Source organism: Myxine glutinosa, chromosome 2 (genome assembly GCF_964187855.1).
Source record: "Myxine glutinosa chromosome 2, kmMyxGlut1.1, whole genome shotgun sequence".
Lineage (NCBI taxonomy): Eukaryota > Metazoa > Chordata > Myxini > Myxiniformes > Myxinidae > Myxine > Myxine glutinosa.
The window spans coordinates 29,009,396-29,023,207 of record NC_136262.1 but is presented as its reverse complement, the minus strand read 5'-3'; the positions used below and the strand labels follow the sequence as shown (position 1 = coordinate 29,023,207).

Genomic DNA, 13,812 nt, shown 5'->3' with positions numbered 1-13,812 from the left:
TCAGAATGCCATTCTAGTTTTGTGTAATTTAAGCACAGGTTGATTTTTCTACCTTGACATTTATGGATTATGACCAAGTTAATCTCAGCCATTCTTGAGTATATGCACCTAGTTCAACTGTAATCTACAGTCTGTCGTTCATTCTTTTAAATGTTTTTATTTTTTTAAGGAAAGGGGGGGGGGGGGAGGGGGAGGGAGGTGTCATACTTGGTGGATTGCTGTGTAAAAGGATCACCGAGACAAACACCCTGGTGAGGCTGTGCATTGTTACATGCTGTCTTCTGTTTGTTCATTCTTATTATGGCTAAGTGGTATTCTAAAATTACTATAGAGACCGATTACATATTGTCTCATTTTCTAACCCCTAAGTGAATTCATATTGAAAAACAAATGAAACGTCATTGGTTTAGTCATTCATTTTTAATACTTATCCTTTTTCTATAAAAGAGGCAACACCGAAAGTGAATGGAATACACTGCAAAGTCTTGTATAGGATACAATGTTGCACGGTCATCACAAAAACGTTTGCCAGGATGTGAAAAGGGGCAAACAACTTGATTCGTCGCTGAAATGAAAGTACCAGGTTATGTGGCTGGGCAGTCGATACATCTTGAGAACAAGTGAAGAGAGAAGTAAAGGTTTCACTTCTGATTTTAAAGATGACATTCAAGGTGTTATTAAGATGCAAAGAGTTCGACATTTGTGGGTCATAATAGTGAAAATGCTACTCACCCAATCGTCTTCAACTTGGTTTTGACCAGCTGAGACGTTAGACGTGTTGCGAGGATACAACAACACACAACATGCATTTTAAAGGCCATTTTCCCTGCTAGAGCGGGGGTTAGCCTTGCAGTCCCCATGACAATCTTCTCCATTTTGCCCTATTTTCTGCATCTCTCCTTGTTAACCCCCTTGCCCGCATTTCTTCTTCCACCATCTTTAGCCAAGTCTTTCTCGGTCTTCTCCGTCCTCTACTTCCTTCTACATTCATTTCCATCACTCTTCTCAACCAGTCACTTTCATCCTTCCTCAACACATGACCAAACCATCTCAACCTGTTTCTCTTCACAGCATCCATCACAGGCTCTATTCCCATCATCTTTCGCAATTCATCATTTGTCTTCCTCTCTCTCAACGATACTCCGTACATCCACCGAACCATTCGCATTTCCACCCTTTCCAGCCTTCGTTGCTGCTCTACGATCATTACCCATGTCTCGCTCCCATAAATCATAACACTTCTCACACATGCAGCATACACCTTTCCCTTCAGCTTCAACGACACTCCCCTCCTCATCAGCATGCCACTCAGTTCCCGAAACTTCTTCCATGCACATCTCACTCTTGCGACCGTTGCCGAGTCTGATCCACCTTCTCCATTCAGCATGTCTCCGAGGTAGCAAAATGTTTTCACACCTTCCAGCTTCACGCTGTCTCCAAGATCCAACTCAACATTTCCTCCATCTGCAGCTCCCTCGATGCACACCTTACATTTGAATGTAGCTGCCACACTGGTTAATGACCCTCTCAGACCACTACAATTTTGATGAACCCACTCGGCGCACATTGTACATTGAATGGAGTTCACTCCGACACCCTTCCTGCACACAGCATCATCCTGTTGCGAGGATGAGTTCCAATAAATAAAGTTGTTAAAATATCTAGGACTCAATCCGTACACAATGCTAAAAGTGATGATGGAGGACTTTTAAATCTATATGGAACGATAGTGGAATGCCGTAAATCGAGCTGAAATTGGTGGAATGTTAATAATTGTGTTTAATTGCAGGTGTAACCAGTCTCACAGCTGTGTTTTGTGCAAGTTCAAGAGTGAAATAATGTTTGAGGCAATACACCAATAACAGTTGCAGTAATCGATACGAGTGGTCACCGCAGAATGGACAAGCGTTTAACACGTTGTTTATTATCCAAGCAATGGTAAATCCGAACTTGTGAAAATGCCAAAAGACCAATTTGGTAACTGGGTGAGTCTGCCTCGAATGAATGTTTGACATCCTTAGAGCATTTAGGTTTCAAGTAGAAGTGGCTGAAGTATTGTGTTGATGTTGTTTATTTCTGATTAACTCAGGAAGAGGTTCATCAGAACTGAGCAAGAACTAGACGACCATTTTGGTTTAAAACAGGATGAGTTTTTGAAAATTTGTATTTAGCCTAGATTAAAGTGGTTAAGAAATGTAACATAGCCATTTAGATTGTGGTGAAAAGGAGATTAATATCTGGTTTTCATTCGCTTAACAATGGAGCATTTATGGACACCAATAGATTTTTTAAAAAACAAAAAAAAACACCTTTAGAGGCCATTTTTCCCCGCAAGCGGGGGTTGGCCTTTTTCGGGGACCGTGGTTGTTGTTGTTTTTTTTTTGGTCCCCTTTTTGAAGCAATGTTTTACGGCCGGATGCCCTTCCTGCCGCCAACCCTGTTTGTCGCCTTTTTACGACAAACAGGGAATTACCAGTGAACTGGTACTCAATTAGCCGACCTCGGAAGGATGACAGGCTGAGTCAACCCCCCTGGCGTTAATTCAGCGATCGACTGGGATTCGAACCCAGGATCCTAGGATCCTAAGCCGGCACCCTAGCCGCTAGCCCAACCAATAGATAGACATGTGGATTTTTAGGGGAAGGAAATTGGTTGAAGATGTGTTATCAAAACATGAATACCAGTTACAATGACTGACCTGTTACTGAGTAATGGCTTTGTATGAGTCACTTGACGAGCCTATTTCACTGTACTGCAGCTGAGGAAAATCTCTTTCAACATGGTCTATTCTTTTAGATTCTTTGCAATGTGGGGACATTGTATTTGGGTCGATTTTAGGCTGGCAGGATGGCCTAGATGTACGGATACTCTCACCTCAAGCTGTCCCACCTAGGTTTGAATCCTGACCCAGCTATAAACTGGCGTTCCGGTGTTTTACACGCCAGGTGATTCATCAATGTGGGTGCCGTCCCTCAGATGGACGTCAAACGGGCTTTCTGTCTGCCGGCATTGGTTGGTGGACATTAAAGATCCCACGGTGTCCTTCGCGAAGAGTAAGCGAGTTATCGCCGGGAACCTGAACAAATTACAAATTCCTACCATAACTACTTAGTCGAGCGTCAGGCCTGGCCAGCCGGTTGGTGAAAGACTTTGGTCAAAAACTTCCCCGGCCAACCCCACAAGAACGTGGAAATAATTGTGGCTGTTAAAGAAGTACTTGGGTGAATTATTTTTTAATTTTAATCTCTCCATTCAATCTTTGTTCTTCCTCTGCATCTTTCAGGTCCTCTTCAGGTTGCCAATTGGTAATGCTTGTTCATCACTGCACGAAACGAGTGACAAAGCCCTTTTCAAATTTAATATGGCATTCAGCGTTTTTGAGCATTTGATCCAAACCCTTTTCAATTCATCAATAGTTATTTTGTGGTGGTGATGGTGGAGGCCCATACTGTGTACAGTGCATCAAAGTATTCTTGACATGGCATGAACATTTTTGTGGCTAAAAACAAATATGGTCAGGTCGCCACAACGTTGTCGTAGTGTGCGGATATATCTGCTGAACAGCCATGAAAATGGATTCGACACTTTTGAGAGTCGTACACCAAAGCTCTACCCACTCGATCTGAAAGCGGTTCATTGGTTGTGAATTTTCTGATTAGAAAGGTGATACATTACACGTCGGCATCACAACAATGACGACTTGCTTGCCTTAAACAGCCGAAGAACATCGCACAGCATTGGTGAGGCAAACATTTTTAGATTACCTAACACTGCTTGATGCATTCTCATCAAACGCCATTGATGAATAATGTTATTTGGCTTCCCTGAAACATTACAAAGCTTGTTAAAATGCAACGTCCACTCTGGTACAAAGGGATTGTGTTTATTGATGAATATGGATGACTGTGCCACAATGTGACGTGGTCATTATAACCAGTGCTTTGCTTTTAAATTTACTACTTCTACAAAAACTTTACTCATCACACACCAAGGAAGGTTCATTAGAGAAGGGAGTAACAATACTTTTTGGTGTTTTTATGCCTCCGCCGATGAAGTTGCCGGAGGCATTGTTTTCGGGTTGTCCGTCCGTCCGTCCATCCGTCCGTCCGTCTGCCTGTCCGTGATAGGTTTTCGTTACCGCTATAACTTGAGATCGGCTGAAGGGATCTTGGTCAAACCTGGTGCAGGTATCTATCTATAATGAGGTCAAGATTGATTAACTGATTAGATTTTGGGGTCAAAAGGTCAAATGTCCCATTAGGTAAAAATTCTGTTACCGGGCTAACTTGTGAATCAGTCATGGGATTTTCACCAAACTTGTTATAATTATATATTATGATGCAAAGATAAACTGATTCGATTTTGGGGTCAAGAGGTCAAACAGAGGTTAAGTTGCAGTTATTTCGTTACCACAATAACTTAAGAATGGTTGAAGGGATCCAAGTCAAACTTGGTACAGGCATTGTATAATGATGACTATGTAATAATGTGGGCAGGCGGAGCATATCTGTCGACCTGACGTGATGAGATATGGAGCGACAGAGTGGAGTCATCAGCAAAAAGATAGAGGATTTTCTAGAGAGTCAGAGATTATTAATGAAGATCAGAAAAAGAACAGTGCCCAGAACACTGCCTTGAACTTCAGCCTGAACAGGCCAGGGAGTTGAGAGAATTCCATTCACGGTCACACGTTGACTGCGACCGGAGAGGAAGTCCCGAGCCATGCGTGGAGATTTCCATGGATACCATAGGAGGAGAGTTTGGTGAGCAGAGTGGGGTGCCAGACCGTATCAAAGGAAGGATTTGATATCAGAAGTGATGATGGATTCCCTGACATTGCTGATAATTGGGAGCAGGCTGATTCATCTATAGTTGCAAGGAACTGTTTTGCACCTTTTTGTGTGAAGCGGTAATGTTGGCTGATTTCCAAGCAGATGGCAGATGACCTTGAGCAAAAGAAAGGGTGAAGAGAACAGAGAGAGGGTGAGATAGAGCGGCACTTCAGGATTTTAGGACCCGTGGGCTGATGCCGTCTGGTCCAGTTGCAGAATCGGAGTAATTAGAAGAACACCCCATTCATTTACGCTCCATTGTTTGAATAATTAGAGCTACACTCTGATATCGAGGCCTTTGTTCCTCGTTCAATGGCGTACAGATCTCTATGGGCCGGGTTTCTAAAATCACACCTGTCTCTCCTGGGATCGGTGGAACCTAAAAATCTCAACATTATTGCCCTCTCCCACATTGAGGCTGAAGCACAGTCTGCTGCTCTCACATCCCTGACAGGAAAACAAGAAACTAGTCCTCGACTTGGAATGTCTTTTAATGAGCAGATGCCATCAGGAAACGTGTGTTGCATACTAAAGGTTTAGCCCCTTCTGCCACCTGACTATAAACTAGCTCTTCTACGTGCCTTAACTGTATACAAGAGAAAATACAGGAAATTTATATTCTCCCACATTGGCTCTACAAGGACTGGTTGGCAAATTCCCAATCTATTTCTGTGGTCAGCCTCTGAGCAAAAGGTAGTCATAGCAGCTACTGAGATTCACTAACTATTTCCTGTCTTGAGCAGATCATATCTCCAAGCTGGCTTCTAAACTCTGCTGGTGGCTTAGCAATCTTCACTAGTCATGCTTCTCTTGTCTCGCCGCCAAACCCACTACCCTCCGGATCACACGCTTTCCATCAGAAGGCGTTACCTTCCTGCTCTCCCCAAGTCTAAACCTTATGCTCACCTCCATTCATTCATCCCCCTTATGTCTCACATGGAACTATGTTCCCAACTCCAAGTCTGGCATTGCTCTTCCCAAGCCTTTAAGTCTTCTGCCCACCACTACCTCCTGGTCTCACTTATTTGACCCTCTGAGCTGTTCTACAACTGTTGACTCCCTGTCACCTCACCTGCAGCCCCTTTCCTTTTGCCCTGCAATGCATCAACATGTTATCGTACATACATTTCCCCTTCGGTCCACTTTGTCTGTAGACCTTCTGCCTCCTGTTGTTCTGCCCTTATATGAGCCTCGACATGTATGTTAAAAAAAAAAGTTCTTTTTTTTCTCTGGACTTGTAAATCTTGTAATGAGGAACAAAAGCTCGTCTTTTTCAAAAGTTATACACGAGAAGACCAACATTAAGCGGACACCCCTTCTAATTAGTGGATTCGGCTGTTTCAGCCACACCTATTGCTGACAGGTATATATAATCGAGCACACAGCCATGCAATCTCCATAGACAAACATTGGCAGGAGACTGGGCTGTACTGAAGAGCTCAGTGACATTCAACATGGCACCGCCATAGGATGCCACCTTTCCAACAAGTCAGTCCATCAAATTTCTGCCCTGCTAGAGCTGCCCTGGTCAACTAAGTGCTGTTATTGTGAAGTGGAAACGTCTAAGAGCAACAACAGCTCAGTCGCAAAGTGGTTGGCCACACAAGCTCACAGAATGGGACCGCTGAAGCGTGTAGCGCATAAAAATCTTCTGTCCTCTGTTGCAACACTCACTACTGAGTTCCAAACTGCCTCTGGAAGCAACGTCGGCACAACAACTTTTCATCGCGAGCTTCATGAAATGGTTTTCCATGGCCGAGTAGCTGCACACAAGCCCAAGATCACCATTCGCAATGCCAAGCGTTGGCTGGAGTGGTGTAAAGCTTGCCACCATTGGACTCTGGAGCAGTAGAAACGTGTTCTCTGGAGTGATGAATTACCTTTCACCATCTGGCAGTCCGACGGACGAATCTGGATTTGGTGGATGCCAGGAGAACGCTACCTGCCCGAATGCATAGTGCCAACTGCAAAGTTTGGTGGAGGAGGAATAATGGTCTGGGGCTGTTTTTCATGGTTCGGGCTAGGCCCCTTAGTTCCAGTGAAGGGAAATCTTAACGCTACAGCATACAATGACATTCTTGACAATTGTGTGCTTCCAACTTTGTGGCAACAGTTTGGGGAAGGCCCTTTCCTGTTTCAGCATGACAATGCCCCGTGCACAAAGCGAGGTCCATACATAAATGGTTTGTCGAGATCGGTGGAGAAGGACTTGACTGGCCTGCACAGAGTCCTGACCTCAACTCCATTGAACACCTTTGGGAATTGGAACGCCGACTGCGAGCCAGGCCTACCTGCCCAGCTCAGCCAGGCCTACCAGCTCAGCCAGGGCTAATCGCCCAACATCAGTGCCTGACCTCACTAATGCTCTTGTGGCTGATTGGAAGCAAATCCCCACAGAAATGTTCCAACATCTAGTGGAAAGCCTTCCCAGAAGAGTGGAGGCTGTTGTAGTGGCAAAAAGGGGCACAGCCTTCCCAGAAGAGTGGAGGCTGTGTAGTGGCAAAGAGGGGCACCAACTCCATATGAATGCCCATGATTTTGGAATGATATGTGTGATGTCTGGGTGTCCACATACTTTTGGTCATGTAGTGTATGTTATAAAGCAAATTGATTGAAAATTAGCAGCATTTATGTTAATATAGTAAGTTATATGAAAAACAGAATGCAACATTTAAATATAATTGTGTTGAAATGAACCACTCCTTGTTGGTCATGGTGTGTTTTAATGGTGTGTTTGGTGTATTTTAATGGAATGTATATCATCCAATGCTTGCTTATTGGTGTGTTCTAACGGAATGCTGACATAATCAGCATGCTCCGGCAATTAAATTCGTATTTTTCCAGTGTGAGTGGAGTCCTTCCCACTTCAAATTGGATCCATGTGCTGTGCATTTCTCTTTGATACTAACATCTCTACCTGTCTTCCTCCCCTTCATCCCTCACCCTTCCTTTGTTTTTTATTTATTTATTTTACTTTTTTTCTTGCATGCTTCTTGGGATCAAAAGGCGGCCAAGCAGATCAAAGATAGGTACTGTGCTTTGCCCCGGTCCTATCTTCCTGCTGGTGTGATGTCATCATGTTTTAACTCTGCTTCATGCTCTTGTGTTCTCTTTGATTACATGCCAGTTAACTGCTAACACTATTTCTTTCTCTGCTATGTACTTTGGCATGCTATTTTTTTTCTTTTCTTTGCAGCAACAATAACTTGGTGTGTAAACTATGTTAAACTTTTGTCACCTGTTTATCAAATACAAGTAAAGGTTTTCTTGCATACCTTGGTGGATGAGAAGGCCTCAGCCCATTGTGAAAGATCAGTACTTTCCTCAATCGTTCAAGGAACCCAAAACAAGCTCTATTTATCTTCTTCCTTTAATTATCTTCGCTTGTACACTAGATCTCTGTCCTACTACCCTGCATTGTTGTTTTTTTTTGATGTGAAGTATGTTGTTTTCTGAAAACTTTGCTGAATTATTTCTTACTTCTCCAATTTGCCAGAGTGACCATGGCACCGGCATTTCGTCTGTCTTTGCTGCCTAAAGTTTCTGACAATATGAACCATCTCATGGTGGACTTTGCACCAGAGAGGGAGTTGCTGAGATCTCTGTCCTTCCTTCCAGGTATGGATTTAAAGCGCCATTCCCTTTTAGGGTCATATACCTATTATCTACATTTTATTGGTTGTTTTTTGATCCTCATCCTCCTCCCTCCCCCCCCCCCCCCCCCCCCACATGATATGGTCCTTCTATTCCCTTTCCTCTACTTCCTCTGGCACAGTGCCTCATCCCCCTGCACTCTGTGTCGAAAACTGCACGGTCTCTGACAACAGGGTGTGTGTGCGCTGGGATCTGGTGCAAGACTCCAGCAAAGCCGATCACTTCACACTGGCCTATCGCCCTGTCGATCACCCTGGTCTAGCCCTCTCTTGTGACCCCTCTGAGTGGGTGTCCATTGATAACATTCATGCCAATGAGTATACCATCACCGGTATGTATCCAGGCTGGTCTGTAAATGCCACCATAGAAATATCATGTGGTAGATGGGATGAATCTGTGCATAAGTAGTTATAGTAGTAGTTCATTTTAATCGGAACGAGAACAATGCGACTTTGTCCCCAATATGCCTCTGCATAGTCCCACAATGGGTAGATGCCATCATTCTGCATATGTATGGGTAGGGGATCGCGTTTGTGAAGTTTCGTGTTGATCGGATAAGGTTCGTTTTTCTATTGAAGTTGGCTGCCAAACCACATGACCTATGACATCATCATTTTCAAACTTTATGTAACAGTGCTGTTCGATGATGTGTAAAATTTTGCATCGACAGCGTGAGCGGTTTCCGTATATTATTATTTAATATTTTCCTTCGCTCCAATATGGCTGCCAAACCATGTGACCTATGATGTCATAAATTTAATATTTCTATACAAGTGGGTCATAGATCATGTGCATGCAATTTCAGATTTTTAGGATAAGGAATTCGATTAAAACTTTTTTGTCTATTATACCACTTCATCTATGATGTCATCATTATCATGCTTTTGTTCCCCATTGGGAGTACTTGACAATGTGCCAAGTTTCAAATTTTTCCATTCGGTGGTTTCTGAGAAATAATTTCTGAATTATTTGCTTTTAATCAAAGATGGCTACCATACCACGTGACCTATGACGTCAATTATAAAACATTCCACATGGGTGTCACTCCTACCCTGAAAGTTTCATCTCAATCGGACATATGGTTGCTGAGATAAATGAGGTTTAGCACATACAGAGGACGGACGTACGTACCACCTATAACTGTCTCAAAATACTGTCCTGTTTGCCCCCCAAAACTGATACGTACGTATGGACGGGCAACCCGAAAACATAATGCCATCCGGCGACATGGGCATAAAAATATAATTTGTCAAATAACCACAGTTGTCAGATGTGAGTAAAAGGCTGCCTCCTACCACATTCACACTCCAAGCCATACTGTGCTGTGAGCAGCATTACTGCTTGGTTTAGTCAGGTTCATTATGTTCAGATTTATAATTTCGTTCTTTTTTTGTGGAGATTAGCAAACCTATACATTTTTGGAAAGCTTATAGCACCAGGAATCCGAAAAACCATGTTTCCATTTGCGCAAATTTTTCTTTGGCGGCCATATTGGATTTTCAAAATGGCCACCATCGGAAACCTATTTTTCGCGATATCTCAACATCCGAGCCACCTAGAGTGCTGATTCCAACACCTATACCCACATTTTTGGGGATGAGGAATCACATGAAGCCATCTAAAATAATCTACACCTACCCTGGGATACCAGGTGGCAGCCTACAGCGGATTTTCAAGATGGCCACTTTCAGGAAACATGTTTTTTTCTGAATATGTATACCACATTGAGTGATGTTTCGCCTCAGTACAGTCATAGTCATAAATGGGATCATTTCAACATGTTCAGTTCATGTACATGGAAAGTCATTATATCAGACCTAATAGTTCATTTAAAATAAACCTCATGAAGCTCACAATTACTTACCTGTTGTCGTTTTATATATTTGCAGGTCTTGAGAGAAGATGAGTGAAGTTACGACTCAGCCCACACAGTGGCAGCACTGCATAATTTGTCAAACCGCTTCAGCAAAATATGGAACGCTTGTCCAGCAGCCCAAACCGGACTCGTTTGAACACTTGCTACAAACCCTTAATGATAGAGCAGCCTACCATGATGGAAAATATGTTAAAATTCACAGTCGCTTAAAGGATGAAACAAGTGAAAGTCTGCAATTCAATAATGCAGTTTGGCATTGTATCTGTTATTCAAATGCAACCAACAAAGAGAAGGTACAACGTGCCAAAGACCGCCATCAATATCACATTTCAGCCGGCTCCTACACAGAGAAAAAACGTGGACAAAAGCGAAAAAGCACAGAACTGGACGAACCATCAACTTCCACCACCAGTCCGTTTACACGTTCTGCAACAGCTCCATTCATTAAGGAACATTGCTTTTTCTGCCAGGAAGATAACGAGCAAAAATTGTACACATTGAGAACAGAAAACGGTGGGAAAGCATTACACGATGCTGTGGAGCTGTCTGGAAATCTCACCCTGCAAACTAGGTTAAACACATCCATCTCACCCACTGATGCACATGCAATCGATGTTCAATACCACAAGTCATGTTGGACAACAAATGTATTCCATGTGTTACGTACCAAGGATAACAAGGGAACAACAGAGAGAGGTCATCCGTTTCAAACATCATGTTTGATAGAGTTGATTAGCCTTGTCGACTGTCAAACTCAGAATAAACAATACTTATCCATGGCACATATTGAAACAACATACATCAACTTGCTTGGTGGCACAGATGCATTGGCGCACCACTTCCCTGCATATAGTAGACACTGGCTCAAGGAGAGAATTCTTCTAGAACTACCACACGTAACGTCTGTTAGGCAAAAGGACAGGAGAAAACCTTCTGTTCTTTACTCCCCAGATGCATGCGAATCCGATATGGTTCAGTCTGCCATGATAGAAAGTGAAGTAGACGATCTGAATATTATCGATAAAGCAGCAAAGGCATTGCGCAGAATTATCAAGAACTTCCACCAACAGGAAAACTCATCCGATGCTATACAGGTCACTAGCAGCACAGATGATGTTCCAGCAGCACTCCACGCAATGATCAGATGGGTTATGGTGGGGCCAACAGAAACACTAGAAACTGAAAAACGAACCACTCACGTTAACAGAGAAGTACTCACTGTTAGTCAGATGCTATTGGGTGGATTCAAATCTGACAAGCAAGTGAACTATAGGCCCAAAACTGATTCTGCGACCTTCCGATCAACCAAATCACAAGAAACTCCACAGTCTCTAGGATTAGCCTTGGCAGTTCACCATGACACAAGAAACAAGAAACTCCTGGAAAGTCTCTGCTCTCAAGGTTACTGTGTCTCGTACAGTCGTGTTATGCACCTCGAAACAGCCCTAGCAAATGCCATTGTGGAAAACACCCTGAAGTTCCAAGGACTTTATGTTCCTCCATTTTTGAAGAAGGGAACTTTTGTGTTTTTTGCAGCTGATAACACAGACTTTGCTGAAGACAGCGTGGATGGCAAAGGGACAACCCATGGAACAATCATTGCTGTTTATCAAAAACGTGACACTCAAGGAGAAACATTGGCGCCACAACTGAGCATAGCTGACACTACCAGTTTGTCAGTGACCCCGTACCAGGTTCCTATGCTTCATTGTGACAAGCCGGTGCCGAAAACCATAAAGAGAACAGACACATTCCACATCAGCAAGGATGGTATATCACCAGCGTATCACCTTACACATCTAGGATGGTTGGTTGCTTCTATGATCACCAGAATGCAGAAATCAAACAGCACATATATACCTGGTTGGGCAGGATACCACTCATTGCTGTCGGGTAGTCACAGTTTGACACAAGTCGGAGTCTTACCCCTTCTACCTGAAGTAGCACACGAGTGGTCGACTCTTCTGACCGTCATCTCTCAGACAACTCAGCTAAAGAACTTAGTTGTTGGTACAAGCCACCCTACAGTCATTTCCTGGGATATGGCCCTCTATGAAAAGGTGATAAGGCTGCTGGATGCAAGGCCAGACCTGAAAGGTACCGTTGTACCTCGGCTTGGCGAGCTGCATGTGGTCATGGCTGCTTTGAGAGCCCTGGGTACTTCCATTGAGAACTCAGGTATTGATGACACGTGGATAGAGGCCGACCTCTACGGACCTTCAACAACAAGGCAGATCCTGAGATGTTCGCATTACAAACGCACTCTCCGTGCTCATATTTATTCATATATAGCACTTTATGAAATGGCGCTGGACCTGTTCTTCAAAGATTATCCACAGTTGAAAGCCGTTTGCTCAGATATGTCAGAAGGAATAGACGAGGCATGTTCAGAAAAGGACAAGTTCACCAAAGCCACAAGTGTGAAACAAGCCAACACAAAACTGTTGAATGTCATCACTACAGCTGATGTTGTGAACATATTCAAGACTTGGGAAACAGAACAATCCAAAAAAGCCATGTTCAAGTCCTTGATGAATTACCTGCATCGAGTGGAGACAATTCTGTTCTTTGTGGAAGCTTCTCGGGACGCAGATCTCAAACTCCACCTCGAATCTGGTGAGGCACTCAGCAAGCTATTTTTCTCCATGGATCGTATCAAATACAAACGTCTTTGGCCGCGATACATAGCAGATATGTATGACCTGAGGAAGACGCATCTGGCCACATACAGGGAACTCGAGAATGGAAATATCTCAGTAACGAAATCTAGCATCCCCTTTGTATCAATCGGTGCAGACCACGCTTGTGAACAGGAAAACAGAGCAATGAAGGTTCATTCTGGACTTCCAGGCATCTCCAATAATGCCAATGCAAGGCAGAGATTCTTTATGGCCTCTCCAGAATTGTCACGGCTGACCAGAGAATTCAAAGATCAGTTCGACACCAAAACAGACAAAGTGACAGAACACCACGAACTTAGTCCGAGGGCAGTGAATCTGAACAATACAGCGGTTGAAAAGATCAAGGCTGCTATCATGAGTCATGGCAATCCATTTACCACAGAAGGAAATAGCATATACAACTTGATCACACATGCCTATGTCCCAGAGGAGCACACGTCACAAATCCTGAATATCGACAACATTGGTCAACACTTGTACGAAGAGTATGTTGACGAAAGAATCAACGGAACAGTCAGCTTATTTGCACCCGTGAAAAAAGAAAACAACACGATGTACTTGTCTGGTGTGAAGAAGACCAAGATCATGCTCAGGGACAAGTCAGTCGACTTGAAGGAAACAAAAGACTTGTATGGAAGGCTGATGATATTGACAAAATCAAGCCGTGATGTTGACCAGAAAGACGCAATAGGCAACTACGAATTCACCCTTACACCTCGCGCCTTGTTCGCACCAAACGGTGACCTGCTTCCTTGCCTTGACAAGTCAA

At 43.5% G+C, this 13,812-nt stretch overlaps 1 protein-coding gene across 2 annotated transcripts in view; it reads left to right on the top strand.

The window, feature by feature from the left end:
- LOC137421949 (FSD1-like protein) overlaps positions 1-13,812 on the top strand; it is a 99,746-nt gene that overhangs the window by 37,636 nt on the left and 48,298 nt on the right. For both annotated transcript variants that reach the window (XM_078773050.1, XM_078773049.1), the window contains exons 5-7: positions 7,839-7,861; positions 8,329-8,450; positions 8,608-8,817. In XM_078773050.1, coding sequence (XP_078629176.1) covers positions 7,839-7,861; positions 8,329-8,450; positions 8,608-8,817 — 355 coding nt within the window. The remainder of the gene's footprint in view (positions 1-7,838; positions 7,862-8,328; positions 8,451-8,607; positions 8,818-13,812) is intronic.